The following is a 22672-nucleotide window of genomic DNA, read 5'->3' as shown; positions in this document are numbered from 1 at the left end:
AAAGCAGTTGCGACGCAAGAAAGTGAACTTGGTGAAAGTGCAATGGAGCGAAGATGAGAATGATATTACATGGGAATTGGAAGAGAAAGTTCGGCGTATGCACCCGAAATTTTTTGTTTAGTACTCTCTCCTATCGAATCTTGGGACGAGATTCTTTTGAGGTGTGTATATTGTAGCGACTCTGATTTTTCATAAGTCTTTATTTATTTATTTATTATTACTTGATTTTATTTTTGGCTTTATTAATTGCGTAGTTATATAAGAATTAATTTAATGTGTTAGTTAATTATATATAATTAATCTGAATATTTATATTTATATATTTATATATATATATATATAAAAGAAATTATTAGAATAGATTTTATATAAGATATTTATATTTATATATGTTATATTTGTGATTTATTTGTATAATATAATATAATGAAAAATTAGGTTATTATATATTTAGATTTAGGTTTATATAGATAGTATAATATAATAGCCAATTAGATATAATATTAACTTAGGTTTAATCACCTTTTGTGGAAGAATTTTCAGAGAGAGCCGCGAGAGAGAGAGAGAGAGAGAGAGAGAGAGAGATCAAAACATAGAGTGTTGTATGTGGCATGAAAAATGGACGACGGAAGAGGAGAAAAGAAAAAGGAAGAAAAGGGTTAGGATTTTGTTTTGATGGCTCCATTAATCTTTCAAATATTTTTTTGATTTTCAAAAAAATTATTGTGAGTGCAAAACCCGCTTCCCTCGATTTATGTTTAATTCGTTGATTGATCGATTTTAATTATTTTGATTAGTTATGTATGTAAGGTTTAGGATTTTTAGATGATTGATTGGTTTTAATTATTTTGATTAGTTGTGTATGCAAGGTTTAGGGTTTTTATATAGATTTATTTTATGGTTGTAATCACACTTATGGATATATGAAATTAAAATAAACTTAGAACCCATAGATAAATTCCTTATACTCTACCATGACTCCATGGATTCTTGTTTTATTTGAGTGATGGTGAGAAAGAGTGTATAAGAAAAAAAAGTGAGGATTATGAAATTTATTTGAATGCCTTAGGCTTGACATTATTATGTTTGTTTTCATGAGTAGATGAGTGATTGCACACACACATATATATATATATATATTGTTGCCTCGTTCTCAAGAGTAGACGAGTGTTTTGATTTACGCGCGTACGTATATGCTAACCATCCGGGGAGTGTGTATCAAACTCAGGACGATATCCTTGTGCAAGTTTGGCTTCAGAGCGATGTTAGGTACACGGGAGGTACATGGGATATATGTGTAGGCCGGAAGTAGAGACCAAAGTGGTGGAGTTAAAGCACAAAGAATTTAATTATGAATTTATTGTTATAGTGTGAATTGTATTGATTTGTACATCTTAAAAAATAGTAAACGACCTCGATAAATTACGAAATTTGAGCAGAGGCATGTATACATGATTCTAGACAAATTTTATGTTTTAACTTTTTATTAAAAAAATCGATTAGAACTTGTAATCGGATGATCTTGGTTGCAATAGTTTTTATTTATTTTAGCAGGACATACTTTAGATGCTATTTTAACTCACGAAATGAGCTCATTTTTATTGGTTTCGCGTAAACTGAAGTAAAAATTATTTTGCACACTTTTCGTGTTTTGAACTTTTCCTAAAAAAATCATCTTACGGCAGTTTCTGTTCGTTTTTAGTTTTAGATTTTTCGGTTGAATTCCGTCTAGGTTATTTTATCCAGTTTTTCTCTAAACCTGTTCAGTTTCTACTAAATTCGTTCGTGTTTTATATATAAAATTTGATTCTGTACAACTTTTATTTTTTGAGTTTTGGTCAATTCGAATTATTTAAGTATGAAACGGTGCATTTTTATGCTTCTTTAACAAGTTACTTATGATTAAATTATATTAACTTTATTTTTTTCAGGATGGTGGTTCTTGCTAACCTTTTATGCAGGGTTGACCCACTATATTTTTATTTCTATTTTGTCTATTTTATACTCAATTTGTATTTCGTTCTGTACGGGCAAGAAAATAAATGCCACCGTATCTCGGGAAACTATCCATTTGTCTTGGTGCAGATAGAACTATTTGTCTTGTCCCGTAACAAGAATTAAATTTATTTTTTTATTTGTGTCTGGTGGACACGTGAGTGTTAAATCTTATACTCATACCAGCAAACTTGTATACTAACCCGTTTTGTCTTTTGGTATCCCTGGTGCCACTACAAGAAAAAACACTTTCCGTGACCAACATTTTGGTTGCGAAAAGTACCATATTTGGTCGCTAAAACCTTTTCGCGACCAAAATATGTTGGTCGCTAAAGCCTCGTCACAGATAGTTTTCTGCGACCAAAAAAGCCTTTGGTCGCTAAAAGTGACCATTCGAGACCAACTTTTTTGGTCGCGGAAAGTCCAATTCATATTAGCCAAAAGTAAACTTTTAGCGACCAAAGATAAGTTGGTCGCCAAAAGTCAACGCCTTGACCCAAAAAAAATAATTCTTTTGTGCTCCCTGGGACTTGAACTCCTGACCAAGGAGTCACCATGCACCCAATCAATTCTGCCACTCTGCCAATAACATATTTCTTGTTTATATTTGGCAAAGAAAATATATAACCCATAAAAATTGGGTTATATATTATTTTATAAAATTTTTAATGCCTAAATAGAAAAATAGCATGTAATTATTGTAGTATCATTTTTTTTAAAATTTATCCTGCCATAACTTTCCGCGACCAACTTTTTTTTTTGGTCGCCAAAGGGTAATCTTCCGTGACAAAAAAACCTCTGGTCACCAATGGCATACTTTCCGCGACCAACTTTTTTTTTTGGTCGCCAAAGGGTAATCTTCTGCGACCAAAAAAGCCTTTGGTCGCCAATAGCATACTTTCCGCGACCAACTTTTTTTTTTGGTCGCCAAAGGGTAATCTTCTGCGACCAAAAAAGCCTTTGGTCGCCAATAGTATATTTTCCGCAACCAACTTTTTTTTTGGTCGCCAAAGGGTATACTTTCCGTGACCAACTTTTTTTTTGGTTGCCAAAAGGTGATTTTCCGCGACGAAAAATGCCTTGGTCGCCAATAGTATACTTTCCGTGACCAACTTTTTTTTTTGATTGCCAAAAGGTGATTTTCCGTGACCAAAAAATTGTGGTCGCCAAAAGTTAAATTTTAGTCGCAGAAAGTGGACTATTTGCGACCAAAAAAAATAGGTGGTCGCCAAAAGTGTTTTTTTCTTGTAGTGTGCGTTCTATTTGAGCGCAACCGAGCTTCATTTGCAAGATTAGTTGGGACTATGGTGGTGACAAGAAATAACTATGATCGTAGGACATGTCTTTTGGAATTCTTTTGTTTTCTTGAGCTTAAGGTTGATACTAGTTTATGTATTTATTTTTTTATGACCTTAGTATTTTGATAATTTGGCATGATTTGTACCTTTGCCTTATTTAAGTTATTTTGACTATTTATTGTTACTTTAATGTTGGAGGTATTGGTTAGTTATGAAATTATGGTGAATGATTTGGTTGGCATTTTGTTAATTTTTTTTAATCCCTTGTAATCTTTTGAGGATGAAAATTTACTTAAATCTTTTGGAGACGTGAACGTTTAGTTTTTTTGTTTCACCCCTAAGATTTGGATGATAGAATATTGATTGGGGTTTAGTCCTAATTTAATATTTAATTGTCCAAATTTGGAGCGTGACATCACACCTGGCAGCTTCAGGAAGAAGGAAAGTTTAAGGCAGTTGTAGCAGTTGTAGATCATGGACAGATATGGGGAGCCAGTGTTGGCACCATAAATTGGAAGTATTCTTTCGACAAAGGCATAACCATGTGCAATGAAGGTCCAAGATTAAAGGACATAAAGGTAGTGGCTTAAAAAGGAAGATTGAGGATGTGACACTTGGCATCTTGGAAAGGAAAGAGAATTCAAGACCGTTGTAGCAGTTGTAGATTATGGACAGATATGGAGAGCCAGCAAATGGACACGTGGCAGCATGGCATGGCTAGTGAATCCATATAAAAGTTTGAAATTCAAAGAAGAAAAGACCTTTAACCAAATTCGCAATGCATGTGAAATCTAGGAGTAGTGTAATTTATGTAGGAGTAATCTATCCTAACTTAGGAGTAGTTCATTTGTAATTCAACTTTTGTACACAGTTTGGGCATGCCATGTTGATTGTAATCTTATTTGAACTTGTAATTTGATTCTTGTAATTAAGTGACAAGTTTGAGTGTCATTCAATCGATTTTCAGTTTGTTTGTGTTTGTTTGTTTACATTATAATCTCTAAAAAAGTCTTTAAAACTGTCAAAGTATAGGACACCAATCACATTACTTGATCTGTCTTTTTTGTGTTTGTGAAAATTGGTTTTCCTATTAATATTTCTCTGTCGATTGTATTTATGTAATATGAATGTAACAGCTCACAACATTGAATCCTCAACAATATTGTGTTTCCTTGTAGATAAGAAACGTGTGTTTAATGGCACCTAATGCATATATATCAATAGGTTCTTTTATCATCTTGCTATCTTTGATCCGTTTATACAGATTAAAGAATAATAGATAGTTTAAAAAACTGGTTCTCTTTCAAATATTTAATTTCTCAACACGTAGAATGAAGTACAGTAAATCCACTCATAGCATTAAACCTTAAAATAATGTAGCACTAATTATTTAGGTATAGTTTTTTGTTTTCATTTTTTAATATATTTTTATCTCTTTATGGTGGATTAGCATAATTTTCATATAAAATAGAATATGTTGAAGAATGTAGAAGGAGATCATTGTCATGTCATAGTTGTATCCTTATGTCAATTATTTACCCCAAAAAAAAAAAAAAAAAATAACACAAACAGTATGTGGCTTCCATACTGTATAGGGCACTTAAATAATTAAAAGTAATAATGTATAAACATAAAATAATACCAAAAAAATTATATAAAATGATGTGGCTGAACTATGGACATCTTAAAATAAATTTTTTAAAAAAAACATCGAAGATGTTTCTTAATATAAAAAATATCACTGTCACATTATTTTGGTAGATGATTCTATAGTATTTTTCATAATTAATTATTTGATTTTGTAGTTTTCTGTTCCAATAATGATCATCAATAACAAATTAAGTGATGTTAGTTTTTCCCTTTTGGTGCCAAATCCATTATGATTATCACAAATTGGATGTTTAAATTGACAATAATATGTTGTTTGACAATGTACCCAAATCTACTGTTTATATGTTTAATAATTATATGTATACTTTCTTTATTTTTTTTAAATGTTTCATCTTTGATTTAAATATAGTTTTATACAATTTTTCCAGATCATGAAACCATTAACGGAACAACAGGCCTGCACTTCATTAACCATTCTTAAAGTATTGTTTTCATTTATAAGACTTTATTATATTTTGCAGGATACATATCCAGACTTTCCTTTTTGATTTTGTTACTTTGCTTGTGTTTTTATATATTTATATATTCAACAAAGAATCAACAATGATTTTTCTATTCAATCATCATCTAGCTTGAGTTTATTATGATATAGTGAACAATTTCATTGATGATTATTGGGAGCATCCACTAGGGTATAATTTATTTGGAATTTGAGTTTTTGGAGGCTATTTGTTGACTTTTTTTATTTTTTCAACTTTAGTAGATTTTTTCCTTTGGGTAAATTACACTAACCATCTTTATAATTTGGGGTTCATATCACTTTGATACTTGACTTTTTAATTGTGACACATTTGATCCTTAATTTTAAATCATGTTCCAAATAAGGACAATTGAAGATATCATTACTCAATTTCAAGAGCAAAAGTCATTCATTTGATAAAATATAAACTAATTTGACAAAAATAAATGTCAAAACAATATTTTTGAATTTTTAAAAATTATTTCTATCCACCAAAGATAAAATTAATAAATTTTTTACCCATTTATTTTTTTATTTATTTTACCAAATTAATTTTTATTATGTGTTTGAATGATAATCATGTAATGGGTGATTGCTAAATTTTTAATGTGTAATCATTATATTTAATATATGAATGTTTTTAGTTTTAAATTTTTTGATTTAATGGATTAGTTTAATAATAATATCAAAGTTGTCGCCATATTTGATTTTTGAAAAAATAGAAACTAATTTAATGAAAATAAAAACAACAACCTATTACATGATCATCATTCAAACACATAATAAAAATTAATTTAGTAAATAAATAAATAAATGTGTAAAATATTTATCAATTTTACATAATTTTATCTTTGGTAGGTAGAAATAATTTTTGAAAATTCAAAAATATTTTTTTAACACTTATTTTTATCAAATTAGTTTTTATTTTATTAGATTGATGACTTTCCCCTTGAAATTGAGCAATGATGTCTTTAATTGTCCTTATTTGGAATAGAGTAAATTACACTAACAGTCCTTATAGTTTGGGACTCGCATCACTTTAGTCCATAACTTTTCAATTGTGACACATTTGATCCTGTATTTTGAATCTTGTTCCAAATAAGGACAATTAAAAATACTATTACTTAATGTCAAGGGCAAAATGGTCAATTTGATAAAATATAAACTAATTTGATAAAATAAATGTCAAAAAAATATTTTTAAATTTAAAAAAATTATTTTTACACACCAAAGATAAAATTATTTAAAATTAATAAATTTTTTAGACATTTATTTATTTATTTTTACCAAATTAATTTTTATTATGTGTTTAGATGATAATCATGTAATGGGTGGTTGTTAAGATTTTATTGTGTAATCGATATATTTAATATATAAAATATTTTTAGTTTTGGATTTTTTTAATTTAATGGATTGGTTTAATAACGATATCAAAATTATCGTCATATTTGACTTTTGAAAAAATAGATTCTAATTTAATGGAAATAAAAATAATCACCCATTACATGATCATCATCTAAACACATAATAAAAATTAATTTGGTAAAAAATAAATAAATCAATGTCTAAAAGATTTATTAATTTTACATGATTTTATCTTTATTGATAAAAATAATTTTTAAAAATTTAAAAATATTTTTTTGACATTTATTTTTATCAAATTATTTTATATTTTATCAAATTGACAATTTTGCCCTTGAAATTAAATAATGATATTTTCGATTGTCCTTATTTGGAACAAGATTCAAAATTTATGGTCAAATATGTTACAATTGAAAAGTGACTAAAGTGACACAAGTCCTAAACTTTAGGGACCGTTAGTATAATTTGCCCTTTGGAATAAGATTCGAAACTCAAAGTCAAATGTATCAAAATTGAAAAATTAGGAATTACAGTAACACAAGTTCAAAAATATAGAGATCGTTAGTGTAATTTATCCTTTTTCTTTTTAAAAAAATAAATTTCAAAAAGTATTAGTCTTTTAGGTTCTATGATGAACTAGATTAATAAAAAAAAATTAAAAATTTGAACAAATTATTATTATTTTTTAGATTTCTTTTTTAAGTTTTTAGATTCTTTGACACTAGACAAATCAGAAAAATAAAAAATTGACACAAATTTAAAAAAAAATAAAAAACAAAAAAACTTGAAAAAATAAATGACTGTTTTGGTAGATGAACAATAAATTTAAATATTCTTAGTTTGATTTATATTAGAGAAAATGTCTCGTAGCTCAAATTTTGTGGCTCAAAAGTGGCTCAAATGGCCAAAACGACGTCGTTTGGGCCATTTTTATGTTGTTCTGTACTTAAAACGACGTCGTTTTGGCCATTTAAGCCACTTTTGAGCCACAAAATTTGAAATACGTAGCATTGTCGTTATATTAGTGTTATCGTCAATCTCTATCGATAAACGTGTTTTGCTAGTGACTACAACTAATGGGTATTACGGTCCGTTTGATAAGATGATTTGTGGTTAAAATAGTCATAAAAGACAAAATAATTATTTTAGTCACAACAAATAAAGCATCACATTTAATTCAAAATCATTATACTTTTCTCTCATAAAAAAAGTCAAAAAAGTTAAAAACCCAAAAAATTCTTCCCAAACTAAATTTTTTAACTCAAGCTAAAATAACCAAAAAAATCAAAAACTAAAAAGTCAACCTACTATCCAAACCAACTCTTAGACATTTACTTTGTATGATTTGCAAGCGACTACAACCAACTAGTTGGTTTACTAAATCAAATAATTTCCTTTGTTTTTGTCCACGATTTTTATTGATATACGTGTTTTAAAAGTGATTATAACTAATAGAAGTTAGCCTTGAACTTTCTCCGACCTTATGATTGTATTCATGATTATCTTTTTTTTTTTTTTTTTTTTTTCTTTTTTTTTAAATCCTACATCAACCAAACACAATCTAAACGAATTTTGACTTTATGCTGGAGTTTAGTAATTTTTGACATTTACGAACCATATGACCATATGCCAATTCAAAATAAAGTAAAATAAAACTAGGAAATTGAGAGAATAATATTTGAAAAAGAAAACAATTAAATTGTCATACTTGCTACTGAATTTTTTTTTGCATATATCTATCTATCTATAAGACAAAATAACTCTACTTGCACCGGCATGTGTATAAGTATATTTAAAGATTGAAGATTGAGTCAAGGTTAATTTTACTTCCACACACTAAATTCACATACTTAATAAAAAATTTCATTAATACAATTTTGTCCTACAATAAAAATATCATAATACCCTTATCTTATTCTGCTCAAATCCTATTTCTAAAACGCCACAACCATCTTTTATTGCCAGTGCCACCTTTCTTATACACCATCCCCTCCCGTCGCCTCTTTCTTATCCGCTTACGATCACTTTTCACCATGAACCATACAATCCCACAAGTTTCTCACCACGAATCACTCAATGTTGATTGTGGTGGTCTAAGATGGAAGAGGATGAGCTATAAGTAGCGATGGTGGTGGCGATGGAGGGTTGAAAGTGGTGGCAACGACAGTAAAAGATGAGTGAATGAATGAATGAAAATAAATAAATAAATAAATTAGACTCTGTTTAGTATAGTTTTAGAATATGTTTTCAAAAATTAAAAAAAAAAATTCTTATTTCAATATGGTTTCATCTTTTTAGGGGGCAAAAAATTTAAAAATTTTAAAATATTTTTTTGGTATTTATTTTTCTCAAATTAATTTGTATTTTTCTCATAAAAATTTCAAAAAATTGATTCAAAAATTGAAACTAAACATAGTTTTAGGGTTTTAAAATTGAAAATGAAGGTAATATTAGAATATAGATGTGTACTGAGAATTTGTATTTTTATAATGTGTGTATTAAGAAAGTATTCATTAAGTATGTACTGAGGAGAATTAGTGCGTGAAAATAGAGTTACCCTTTAGTCAACCTTCAAATTTGATAGTTAAATGATGAAATTGACCGTCAAATATATAACATTTATTTGTTTATATACATATTAATTTTTTTTAACATAGCTAAATAAATCTCGTGATATATAATAGTTTTTTTTTTTTTCCCCTTTGGTATTGGCAAAATAATAAAATGAAATATACTTCTAATGTTCAAAAGAAAAATAATATATAACATCTATTTTCTTCATTTTTAAAACATGTGTAAATTAATCCCATGATATATAATAGTCTTATCTTCTTCTTCTTTTTATTAGCAAAATCATAAATGGAAAAATAATTCTAATGTCGTATTTAAATAAAATTAAAAGTAATTTTAGTAAAATAAAATAAAATGTACTTCAAATAAAAAAATAAAAAATATTTTGAATTTAGCATTGTCACTGCAAATAATTCAAAAGAATAAAACAATATTTTTAGAAGTTATTCTTCTTCATAATTTCCTAATCAAATATGAGATTTACTAAAATATTCATTTACAAACATCTAATCACATGACAATCTCATAACAAAACAACATGGGAGACATATTGTTTTCAACCATCTAGTTCATGGATTATTTATCCTAGGAGTAACATTCCGTTGCATTGTAATCTTCCTTTATCCAGTTTATCCAAACAAATATAACCTATAGGTAGACATACATATATCGGTGCTTAAAGTATGAATTGTGTTATGGATGCAAGAAAAGTTTGTTATATTTACACATATAGGCGGGTGGTCACTACCCATTTTGGTTTGGAGTTTTAAATTTTTTTTTTTTTAAAGTTTTGAATTTATATATTTTTTTATTTTTAGTAATTTTTTCATAGTTTAATTTTTTTTTTAAATTTTTTGATTCACTTAATCTAAATACTTAAAAGTACGAAATTGATGCAAAAATCTTTTCAAATTGCATAGAATACAAAAAATATAAAATTCAATATATTTTCGTATTTTGTTATATTTAATGAATTAAAAAAAAAATTTATATTTTTTAAGTATATTTAAATTAAATGAATCTAAAAAATAAAAAAAAAATTAATAAAAATATTAAAATAATCACTGAAAAAAATATAAATTTAAAATGCAAAAAACTATTTTTCAAAATTTCAAATCAAACAAAAAATTGATTTTACACTTGAATTTGATTTTGAACTTCAAAATTTTATTTGATTGAGACTTTTTATCAACTACTTTACTTTAGACCGTGCATAAGAATTAAAGTAGGGTTCCCATTATTGGTCAAATTGAAGGTCCTAAGCGGAATGGGGATCTAACGTGCCTCATGACACGGGAGACAGCTGTGATACGTCAAATGCCTTATCCCGAGTCTCTTTCAATTATTTAAATCTTTCCTATTGTAAGATTTATTAAGTAAATTATTTATACAAAAAATTAAATTCATTGAGTATTTATATCATCATAAAAAGAACACATTTGTTTTTTTTAAAAATAACGATTAATAGATTTTTATAAGTTTTTAAAAATAATTATGACTTGATCATAAGATTACAGATATCTGATTAACTTAATTTTTTTTTTTCATAAATAATAAACTTAAAAAACCTTACAATATGAACAATTCATATGATCAACATAGACTTACAAAAAAAAAATTTCAATGAACTCACATGGAACACAACAACCCCCTCAAACAGCAATCACTTTGCCAACTTTTGTTCAGGATTGGTTGAGCTATTAGATATCTACGATTTACTCTCCACGAATGCAACTCCACTTGTATATTACGTTTGGTTGGAGAATTTAATATTAAAAAAAAATAAAAATGAGACAAAAATAGGAAGAAAAAGAGAAAAAAATTTTGATAGATTCGAATTCTTAGCTATATTTGATTGAGTTGAAAAATGAAAAACAAAAAAAGGCTAGTAAATCTAAAAGATAAAAAAGTAGAATTTCATTTCCCTCACTTTCTTTTCTCTTGTATTTTTCATTATAATCAAACAAAGAGTGAAATTGTATTTCATTTTTCATTTCCATATCTCTTATCAAACCATTCAACCAAAAACAACATAAAGAAATTCTTCTTTTAAAAAAAAAAACACCTAGAGTTTTTATCTCAAATCCCAAAAAAACACCCAAAAATAGTCACTTCCAAAAGCACCCCCAAGGCTACCTTTGTTTAGCTTTATAAGATGGAGATGATTAAGAATACGATGAGATTGAGTGAGAAGATTATTAGTATGGTAGTATTAGATTGGAGATATAGGATAAAGAGTATTTATTTGTGAACTACCGGATTAATAATGCTATAGATAATATTAATATATAAGATTAATATTTTTTAATATAATATATATTTTTTCCTTCTAAAAAATATAAATTTTACTTTAAAATCATTTAAAAATTCACTAAATGTAAAAATAATCATATTTTTTATTATCTATTAAAAAATTATATATATATATATATATATATATTTCTTTCACTAATAAATTATTTAAAGCATAATAATATTTAAACTAGTCTTTTATTTTTAATCTAAGGGGATTGAATTAGCAATCCCAACTCTCCAATGGGTATGCTAATCCCACCCTCAGAGAGGATTGGTAGTCCAATTGAACTAATAATCCTACAACATTTTAACACAACAAACATGATTTTGATGGGCCCTACGAATTGTTAATCCAATTCATTCTTTTAAGAGGTCAAACAAACATGACTTAAAAATAGATCACAAAATACTCCTTGCATCTCAATCACATATAACAATTCTCAATGAATTTCTTTGTAAAAATTTTGACACCGTGTACTAATAATAATTTATGCCAATAGGTTCACTAAATCAAATTGGATAAGTTTCCTATATTTTCCACTCTCCATAATGTGAAATATTGTATATAGCATTACTCTTTGTGTCTTATGTTAAGGTTTTGTGTGAGTGTGGGAGCAACAGCGTTTTCCACTTTGGACTAGACTTGCCATTATTTGCAAAAAATCGATTTCAACCCTTGAGTTGTCAATTTTTTTGTTGTTTTGTTGACATGCAAGTCCTTTGACGTTTTAGGTCCACACCCCGATCCCTGGGGTATATCAATTACCCTTCTTCTTTTTTAAATAAAATTTTCGTTTCTAGTGATTTTTTTACAAAAATTACAAAAAAAAAAAAAAAAATCCTTTTAGATCCATTTAGATTAGAAAAATCTATAAAAATATAAATAAAAAAAATTGAAACAAGTCCACTAAAGGGGAAAAAAAATATTATTTTACTTTTTTTTTGTCTTTAATGATTTTTTTTTTTGGACTTTGTTTTACTTTTAAATCCTTTTAAATTAGAACGACCAAAAATAAATAAATAAATTTAAAAGAAAAAAATTCAAAAGGAGACTACTTGATCCAGGGAAAAAAAAGAAGGAAAAATAATAACACAGTGGTAATAGAAAGAAAAAAAAAAAACATAATCAGAAAAAGTATAACATTTTGATTATTAAAATGTATAAATTTTATTACTGATTTATAATTTTTTATTTTATTTTATTTTATTCTTTTTGGGGACAACTGGGATGTTGGCCCTGTTTGGTAGGGCTTATGTCCAGCTTATTTCAGCTTTTAGTTTAATTTAAGCTATTTTGATGTGTTTGGTTCAACTTAACAATACAGCTTATAACTTTTTGTAAGTCAAAAATTAACTTATTCTTTGAGTGGGGGAGAAGAAACTAATTTATAAGTCAAAAATCAGTTTATGGTTACAGTTATAAGTTATAAGCTGTTAAGGTATAAGTTATAATCACTTTCTCACAGCTCTACCAAACAGGTCCGTTATTTCCTCCGAAAAAAATCATGTGGTTGATGTGAACAGCTAAGAAACGTGAGAGCCCAAAATTTTCCTTTTTTTGAAAGAAAAAAAAAATATAATGGCACATATGGAATATAAATAATGGCTTTTATGGATGTTTTCCACTCACTTTTAAATTCAAACATAAAGATTTAGAAATTAGAAATTACTCAAAATTTTACATTAATGACTCAGATTCATTTCATATATGGATCTCACACTTTATCAACTCAATCTCCACCACTCATACTCATTTCTAAATAAATTTTAGGTCCGCAAATTTTGAAACCCTAGCTTTTTTGTTTAAACATATGGGGCTGGTGTAATTTATTCATAACTAAAATTTGATAATTAAAAAGTCAAAAGTCAAAAGCATCCTTTTACAACTTTCAAATAATCCAATTTTTTCAATTTATTTAAGTTGTTTATGCCTAATAAACTACAACAAAAGCTCCACCAAATAATCGGACACAACTCTCAAATTAAAATAAGTTATAATTAACTCATTTATAAATTGCAACAAACACCAAAAGTATTACATTTCAATGCAAAAACTCATCCTATTGAATGGAGGCATGTGAAAAGATCGCATTTTACAAATGAAAATGAAAGATTGAAAATGAATATGAAATGATTCTTAATGGATAGCCAAATGTTACGGGGAATAAAATACATGGTATCTTGTGTTGGGCTAGTCTATATGGAGTTCTGCTCTGTTTTTAATTAGAACCCCCCGCTAGTAAATGGTGAAATTAGTTCTCTAAACATTAATCAAGATACACACAAACTGGTCCGGATATTAGTACATGGTGTCCATAGGTAATTTCACGTATTGGGTTCTCTAAAGTACTATCACGCAAGTCCAACCCATGAAAAGTTCCTTATATTAAAGACTATCATCACCGGCCCTTTTCAAGATACACAATTGCTAAATAAGTTTTACAATGAAGTTTTTTTTTTTTTTTTAATATATTTTTTCAATTGATAATGTTTTAATTATTTAAATTTCCTAATTAACTTTAAAGAAAAAGAAATGTTGATATTGTTGAAATTTAGGCGTAATATACTTCATTATTTCGAAGCCCAGATAAATAAATAAGATAATTTTATTATGAAAATTCTAGTACATGTTTGATCAAGTACAAATATACAAGAAAAAACGGATTTTGAACTTTTAAATTATAATTTGAGCATATGAAGCCTTTTGCACCTTTTTTTTTTTTTTTTTTTAAACCTAAAGAAATAACAGATTTTTATTGTTTTATTTTTTTTAGTTTTGCCCAATACTGAAAGCCTTTACTTAATACATAATTTAAACATCATTAAGAAGTATTTAATACGTAAAATGAAAAGAGAAAGGAGAATAAAAAGAAAATGAGAAAGAATTGATAGGATTGAAATTCTAGGTTATGTTTTGTTGAGTTGGGAAATGAAAAAAATAAAAAAAAATAAAAAATACACCTAAAGTGAATTAAAAAAAAATAAAAAGTGGGATTGTATTTCCCTCACTTTCTTTTTCTTTGTATTTTCCATTATAATCAAACAAGAAATGAGATTACATTTCATTTTTTTATTTATTTATCTTATCAAGTTCTCTAACCAAACACTATCTAAGGGGACCTACTCAAATATGTCGTCCAACACGGTTGTCTCAAGTTGTGTAACTTGTCTAATGGAGGGTCACACTGAAGTGAAAACAAAATAAAATAAAACATGAATAAAACAATAGTTCAAATTTTGTCACTTTTTTCCTGTCCTTTACCTATGGCTGTGGACATGGCCCGAGTTTGGGTAGATTTATAATGGGCCAAAACTACATATAAAAAAAATATTGTATATTATAGTTTGTAAGCAGCTCTGAGTTAAAAGTACTCATCCCAAAGTCCGTTCTATATTATAATCGGATTTTTGAAAAAAATTCACAACCTGATCCAATGAGTCTAAACTAGAATCACAAACCCTATAAATAAGAGCCTGAATTTGTTCAAGCTGAAAATCTTAACTTCACGGCGAAATTAATCTATTATTGAATAAACTTAGACTTATTTAGGTAATTTAAAGTGTTCATTTTATACAATTAACTAAAAAAACTATTTATGTAAAAAATTAAGTTGATCTAATATCAATTATTATACTTTTATATTATTTTTTTGTGTGGGGCGTACATGTTTTTAAGAGTGGACCGTACATATGTTATAACATATTTTGATTTAATCATGTGATTATTTATGTTTGATCAACTCAATTTTTTACATATATATTCTTCTCAGCATGTCATCTACGATGAACAATTCAGATCATTAACATGAGTACAAATTAATCTCACAATGCGCTAACTTCACCCGTAAAATTGAGATCATCAATTTTAACAAATTCAAACTATATAAATTATTGGCGAGCTTAACTGGCCATCGAACCTATGTTACTTTTTCATTCACAAATTTCTTATTAAATCTAAGATCCAATTTCATTCACAAATTTCTTATTGGTCGACAATGATTTAATTAGCTACACATTCTTTACCTTGCGTGCTATAGCTTTTACCTAAAAAGAAAGGCCTCCTTCATGTGATGAGCTATCGTTAATATACATCGAAACAAGAGGAGGTGAAATTCTGAACCATAGAACATACTACAAATCTTTCATTCTTGGAGAAACAAAAAGTAGAAGATGTACAAATAATTCAATGAATAAGTCTCTTCAATCTTTCATGCACTCTTGAAGTCTCTATCCCAATTCTTGAATATAAAACCTGCAAATCATCAGCCAACGTTTTGTTAGCATTATGGTTGATGAACCCACTGCCAACATAATGCAATGAAAATTACCATTTCTATTTAATAAGGATTGGGCTTTTCTCAATCTTAGGGTCTATGGGGCTTATCATGGATTCTGTTTCGATGATCTAACTATTTATTTTGTAAAGTTTTTCCTATATATCATTAATAGAAAAAAATAGGTCTATCTGATAATTACAACATTTTTATTTTATTGTATTTGTTTAAAAAAATTAACAATAAGTATATTTTTTAAAATAAGCCATTCATTTATTTTTTTTTAAACACAATAAAATAAAAATATTATGGATCGACTTAATTTTTTTAAAAAAAATAATACACACAAAAAATCTTACAAAATGAACAGTTTAAATCATTTAACGAATCCCATAGACCCCAATATATGATAAAATTCAAATATTGAACTTTGATATAATCCCCATCCATTAATAATATTGTTACATGGATTATATAATATGATTATCTCTTGTAATCTCTTGCAACAAAATATGTGATGCATTTAGAGGCACCCAATCCTTTTTGCATTGACATGTGGAGTAAAAGGCTCAACCAACCCACAGCTTGGACAGTGAGAAGATGATAGATTCAAAATTTGAGTAGATAAAATAATTGCCTCCTTTGTTATAATCTAACTTAGGCTTCGTTTGGCAAGTCATGGTTTGGGTTTTTTTGGCTATTTTAGCCACAAAAAACAAAATAGGCTATTTTAGTCATAACAAACAAAACATCACATCCAACCCATAATCATTACATTTTTTTCTCACAAAAAAACTCAAAAAAGCCAAAAAGTCAAAAAGCCCTTCCCAAACTAAGCTTTTAAGCCCAGGCTAAAATAGTCAAAAAAGTGAAAAAGCCAAAAAGCCAACCCACTTCCTAAACGGAGGCTTAATTTTTTTTTTTTGATCGGCAAAAAACAAAATCTTTATTGATGGAACATACAAAGTATGAAATATTACATCAATAAAGAGGAGCTTAGAGCTAAGAAAAAGCTCCAAGCGCCAGTTGGTGAGGAACCAACAAAAGAGAGCAAGAGAAAAGGCACAGAGATAGATAAACAAGTCTATAACTTGGAGCTAAGAAGCCAAACTGATAGTAACAACCATAAACTAGCCCATAAACCAGAACACTGAAACTGATGAGCACCATAACAGAGATAGGCTTCCCAAACAAATCAGCCCATGAACCATTTGCCTTCCAGATGTATACAAAAATAGCACAAGCAGCCTTCCCACAACTAAGCAGAACCACCATAGCAGACCAAAAATCATCCATAGCAGACCAAAATTCAAACACAAATAGATCAACACAGCACATCCCCAGAAGGCACCATAGCAGAACAACAAACTTCCAAGATTGCTAAACCTAGTTACTCCACACAGCACAACCCTCAGGTGGATTAGCCCCCAGCTGAATCAATTAACTTCGAAATTCTGAAAACCCTTCTCTGCACAGGCCAAGGACAAACTCCTCTGCACATTCTGAATCAACCTCCTCTGAAGCATCCACCCTGCTAATTCTGAGAGCATACCATGAGCTGCATCAGGCTAAACACCTCACCCAATCTCACAGCAGCTGGCAGAAGAGGATGGGGAGACCACCTTTCCTGTCTACAGCAAACCAGTGCACAGTCATCTGCTAACCACTACTACAACACCACTGGCTGAGATTGATCAGCAAACCAATTCAGACCACCAATTCAGACCACCTAATATGTGTTAGCCATCAGTAGCAAACCCATCAGCCAACAGCCACCAACAGCAGTGCAATAGCTCCAGCTGCACTCCAGCCATACGGCATTCAGAGCATAACAGACTATTCTTCCTCCCACACAGATCAACCATTAACAGACCATTTCATCACACCAGCACACAAGCCAGAGCAGCAAAGCACTTACTAATCAATTAATCACCACCAAGATTACACTAGTCAGATGACAATCAATCAATCAATTGAAATCTCCACTGCTTTACCCACCCAAAGCTGCAGAAAGTCACAAAGAACCCATTCAATCTGCTGCAGAAACTCCTAAGCCAAGCATCTTTTAATCTGTTGCAAATTATGCACTAGGTCATTGACAGTGAAGTTCAAAGCTGGGACATAGGACTTAATCCACAAAGCAATTCGAACCTCAATAGATTCACACAAAGCTAGAAAATTAGGCTCCACCCCATTGAACACAGAGTCATTCCTCTGTTTCCATATGGACCAGAAAATAGCATATGGAATTACACTCCACAGCTTCTTTTCAAGTTTCCTCATGCTACAACCCGACCACCACTGAATAACACTCTGAACAGAACCTGGTGAAGCCCATTGCCACCCCCACCTTCTGACAAAATAAGACCAGATCAGCCACACACGAGGGCAGTGAAGTAACACATGGTTAATAGTTTCCTCCTCTTCTTTGCAAAAAACACAACAAACATCAACATTGGCATTTAGGATACAAATTCTGCGCAAATAACTAGCAGACTTGATTATACCCTTCCACACCAACCAACCAAAGAATTGTGCTCTTGGTGGAGTAGGAGCCTTCCACAAAACTCTAGAGATCAAACTATTAGACCCAAAGCCCAATTCAAACTACTGATAAACAGATGAGACACTAAAGTAACCAGCTGTATTTGCATTCCAAGTCAAACAATCAGCCACATTAGCTCTGAGCAAAGGGGGACTACTCAGAAGTACTAGTAATCTACTTAATTCTGCTTCCTCCCAAGCAAAGAGAGGCCTCTTAAAATTAAACACCCAATTCCCATATACATCTCTATTGCTGTGAAACATGAAAACAGACTCTTCTTTATCAACTGATAGAGAATATAGTCTAGGAAACTCATCTCTAAGGCATATACCCTCTGCCCAACAATCAGACCAAAATCTAATTCTTCTACTATCCCCAAGTTTGACCACAGCATTACTCCTAAAAAATTGCATAAGATCTGCCCTAGAAGCCACAGTGTAAATAATATCAGCCCAAGTTTTAGACAACCTGCTAGTCCTCTCAGTGGAGGGATACCATGCCCAACCTGTCTCCCTGTACTTTCCACATATAACATCCTTCCAAAGAGAGTTCTCTTCAGCCCCAAACCTCCACCACCACTTCAGTAAAAGGCATACATTTATGATTCTAATTCTCTTAACAACCAACCCTCCTAAGTTTTTACTTTTAGAAACATCCTCCCATATTACCAAGTGCACTTTCCTCCTCAAATCTGATCCATCCCAAAGAAAAGCAGATTGAATACTTTCCATCTTTTTTGCTACCATCTCAGGCATCTTAAATATTGAGAGACAAAAAGTAGGTAGGCTGGCAAGAACAGACTAAATCAAGGTCAGCTGACCGGCAAAGGATAGATATCTTCTCTTCCAAGAAGCAAGTCTTTGCTTACACTTATCAATCACTGGCAGCCAAGTTCTGCTACTTCTTGGGCTGGCCCCTAATGGCAACCCCAAGTATTTGATGGGCAATTTTTGAAATTTACAATTCATCCTACTTGCAAAATCCTGGCCCAGCTCATCTGGAAACCCCACCCCACAGACCACACTTTTGTTAAAATTAATTCTAAGTCCTGACAAGACTTCAAAGCACCTGAGGATTATCATTTGCCACAAAAAAAAAAAAAAAAAAAAAAAAAAAAAAAAAACCAACTATGGTCCTATCATTTGTTACAAATATATATATATATATATAAAACTCAACCAACCCGATGCGCCACGTCAATAGAGGAACTAAATAGGTAATATATATATATATAGTAGTCCTCTACTTCAAAATACAAAGCAAAACAAGACATAGATACCTTGCCATGAATAGTGTAGAAGGTCTGGTTTCCCACAGAAGAGTAACTAGCACTTTCAACTTCAACTCCTTCTTCCTTGAGAACACTCAAAACTTCATGTAACTTCAAGTTGTTGTTCAACCCAGTAATCAAATTCACCTCCAAAATAGGATCCATGTCTCGTATCATCAAAACCGGTAACCTCTCATCTTGAGAACCAACCTTATTATCGCCTTCCAGCTCCACCTTCCTACGCTTCAGCTCCTCCGCATTTTGTTTCAGCTCCACTACATAGTTGGTGGCTTGCTCTAACATATCACGCAACGGCAATATTTCCTGAAAAAATAGTCCATCCATTAATTATGATATTATAATATAAGAATATATTAAATTGGTAGTACCAACTCATTATCTAAAAGCTTAAACTATTAGGCAGAGAGAGATAAATTTATTATTTATATTATATTTTTAATAAAATTTAATATGAAGATGACTTTCTTGAGAACAAAGTCTAAGGTAAAGAAACAAAGGTAGGGTGGATTTCTAGTTACTATGCTTGGACTTGCATGGCTGTGTCCCCTTTGTTGGTTGAGGCTCGGCCTTTGACTCTAATTTTCAGGTCAAGTGTGCAAGTGTAGTTTGGTGAGATTTATTACTCGACAGTATTATTAATTAATAAAAAATTACACATTACAATAATGAGGATTGCATTTGTTTGGCCTAACAAGTGATAGGAGCATTTATCAAGTTTTCTTTGCAGGCTTCTATTAGCTAATAACATTGTGTATAATAGATTCAGATGACATTATTAGATTTAATATTTATAATAAATCCAGATATCATCATTATACACTATTCAAATATAATTATTAACACAATCCAATAATGAGTAATATTATGCAAACAGTATTTTCGTATAAATTCTATACAAAAGAATGGCATTGTCTTTCTTAATCTTTTCGTTTCAAGTTAAAACACCCATTATTATGACTCATAATTACAAAATATTTTACTGTCACACCACTCTAAATGTTTTTTTTATGTGTAAAAATTTTGATTGTGAATTGGTTTTTTTTTTTCTTCCAATAATTATTATCTCCCAAGAGTGGTTCAGTTTGTATGCATGCATGATAGTTTACTTTTGAAAAATATTGACTTGTTTCTCCTTTATGAGAGAGAGAGAGAGAGAGAGAGAGAGAGAGAGACTACCTTTGAGGGTTGGTTAGGGATGAGAGAAGCAAGCTTGGAATTGAGATCTTTGGTTTGCAATCTTCGGTTTTTCTCAACTGCATTTCGATCAAGGTTAGATAAGCGTCCACTGGCCCCTGGCTGCATTTTGTCTCTCTCTCTCTCTCTCTCTCTCTACACAAATACAGGCAAGATGCTATATATATATATATATATATGTAGAGAGAGAGAGAGAGCCCCAAATGTGTAACATGCGTGTGCACGAACTGTTGGAAAATTGGATTTTGCCTCATAGTTTTTTGGTTAAGTTTAAGCCAAAATAAAAGTAGGACCTACATGTCTTTCTAGGTGGGTCCGAGTGATGATCATCCAAGTTGGCATTTGGGTTTGGGCCTCAAAGAGCATCCAAGTTTTGTGAAGGGAGGAGTAATGGATGAGCTTAGACTCAAGACTATGGACAAGTGGGTTTACATCAAAAAATCATCGCACGCCCGCCTGGCAGTCATTCCGGTGCATGGAGATGGTTCAGCCTAGGTCTTATCTTTTTGGGCCAAGTTCTTTTGAATTTTCATTTCAAATTTGAATTCAAAATATTTCTCAGAACAATCCCAACGTTTTTTAAACGTTATAGCCTCATCCTCCCAAAACAATGCCTCTGTTTAGCTTCTTCTTCCCTATTGTTACTGGTCTCCGAAGGGATGCAACCCTCACCGAAAAGTCATCATCCACTCTATAAATAGTCCCTCCTGCCATTCTAGGCACATCAATTTCATTCTTCTTTGCTTCTTGTTTTCTTTTCCTCAATTATTGTATTACGACAGAAAGAGATATAAACACAGTTTGGATCGCTAGGCTCACCGTGGTTTTGCTACTTCAGTGAGAGTTTGATTGTTGTATCTTGGGAGACGGACGCCATAAATACTCGAAGGCACTAGTGCGAGAGCGAATTCTATCTTAAGAAGATAGTGTTAAATACTAGACTCGTTCGTTTCGACTTTATGAACTTCTTCGCCATAGTAAGTTTCTAATATTTTATTTACTGCAATTATTTATTTCAATTCTAGTATTAATCAGTTTCATCTAAAATTTTTCATCTTCTTATTTCTAATTTTCACAGGAGATTGGTCAACATGAACATGCACAAATGTGCATATGTCTAGAGAAACAAAAGTAGACTACAAACGAGACAATATTGTAAAAGTATCAACAGCATCATTTTCTTTCCAACACAATTGCTCATATGTTGTGTGCCTCCGTTACATATTTAGTAATAATTGAGAGGTGTCATTGTGCATGTGTCTAGAGAAACGAAAGTATATTACAAAGGAGACAATATTGTAGTGGTATCAACATGAACATTTTCTTGCCAACACAATTGGTCATGTGTTGTGCGCCTCCATTACATATTTAGCTCTCGTTTGTCAATTATATATTTTAATTAAAAAATTAAAAAAAATACTATAAATTATTGTGGGTATTTATTTGACTTTCAATAAAAATATCCCTATGCTAATAAGGGTTATATATGCATTGTTTAATATTAAGAAGTGCGTATAAAGTGTATTAAAAAAATATGTAAAATTATTAAAAATTATATTAATTTCAGTAAGAATGCATTAAATTTAATAAAATGTGTCTGTTATTTTTAAAATTTTTTACCTGTTACTTGTGTTTAGCTCTTGTTAGCAAATAAAAATGATAGAGATTTTAAAAATTTTATTAAAAATTCTACCAAATGTCTCATGGATGTGGGAT

The 22672-nt window shown here is 30.0% G+C and overlaps 1 protein-coding gene across 1 annotated transcript; it reads right to left on the bottom strand.

The window, feature by feature from the left end:
* Positions 1-19645: 19645 nt before the first annotated feature.
* LOC114305891 (transcription factor bHLH162-like) lies at positions 19646-21064 on the bottom strand. The gene is made up of 2 exons (XM_028251027.2): positions 20939-21064; positions 19646-20065 (listed from the first exon to the last, which is right to left on the bottom strand). The coding sequence occupies exons 1-2, from the start codon at positions 21062-21064 to the stop codon at positions 19646-19648; spliced, it is 546 nt and encodes a 181-aa protein (XP_028106828.2).
* Between the last annotated feature and the right edge of the window lie 1608 nt (positions 21065-22672).

The sequence above is a fragment of the Camellia sinensis genome, chromosome 10 (genome assembly GCF_055761805.1).
Source record: "Camellia sinensis isolate YWXY chromosome 10, ASM5576180v1, whole genome shotgun sequence".
NCBI classification, from domain to species: Eukaryota; Viridiplantae; Streptophyta; class Magnoliopsida; order Ericales; family Theaceae; genus Camellia; species Camellia sinensis.
Note: the sequence above shows the minus strand (reverse complement) of the source record. Positions and strands in the feature narration are given on the sequence as shown.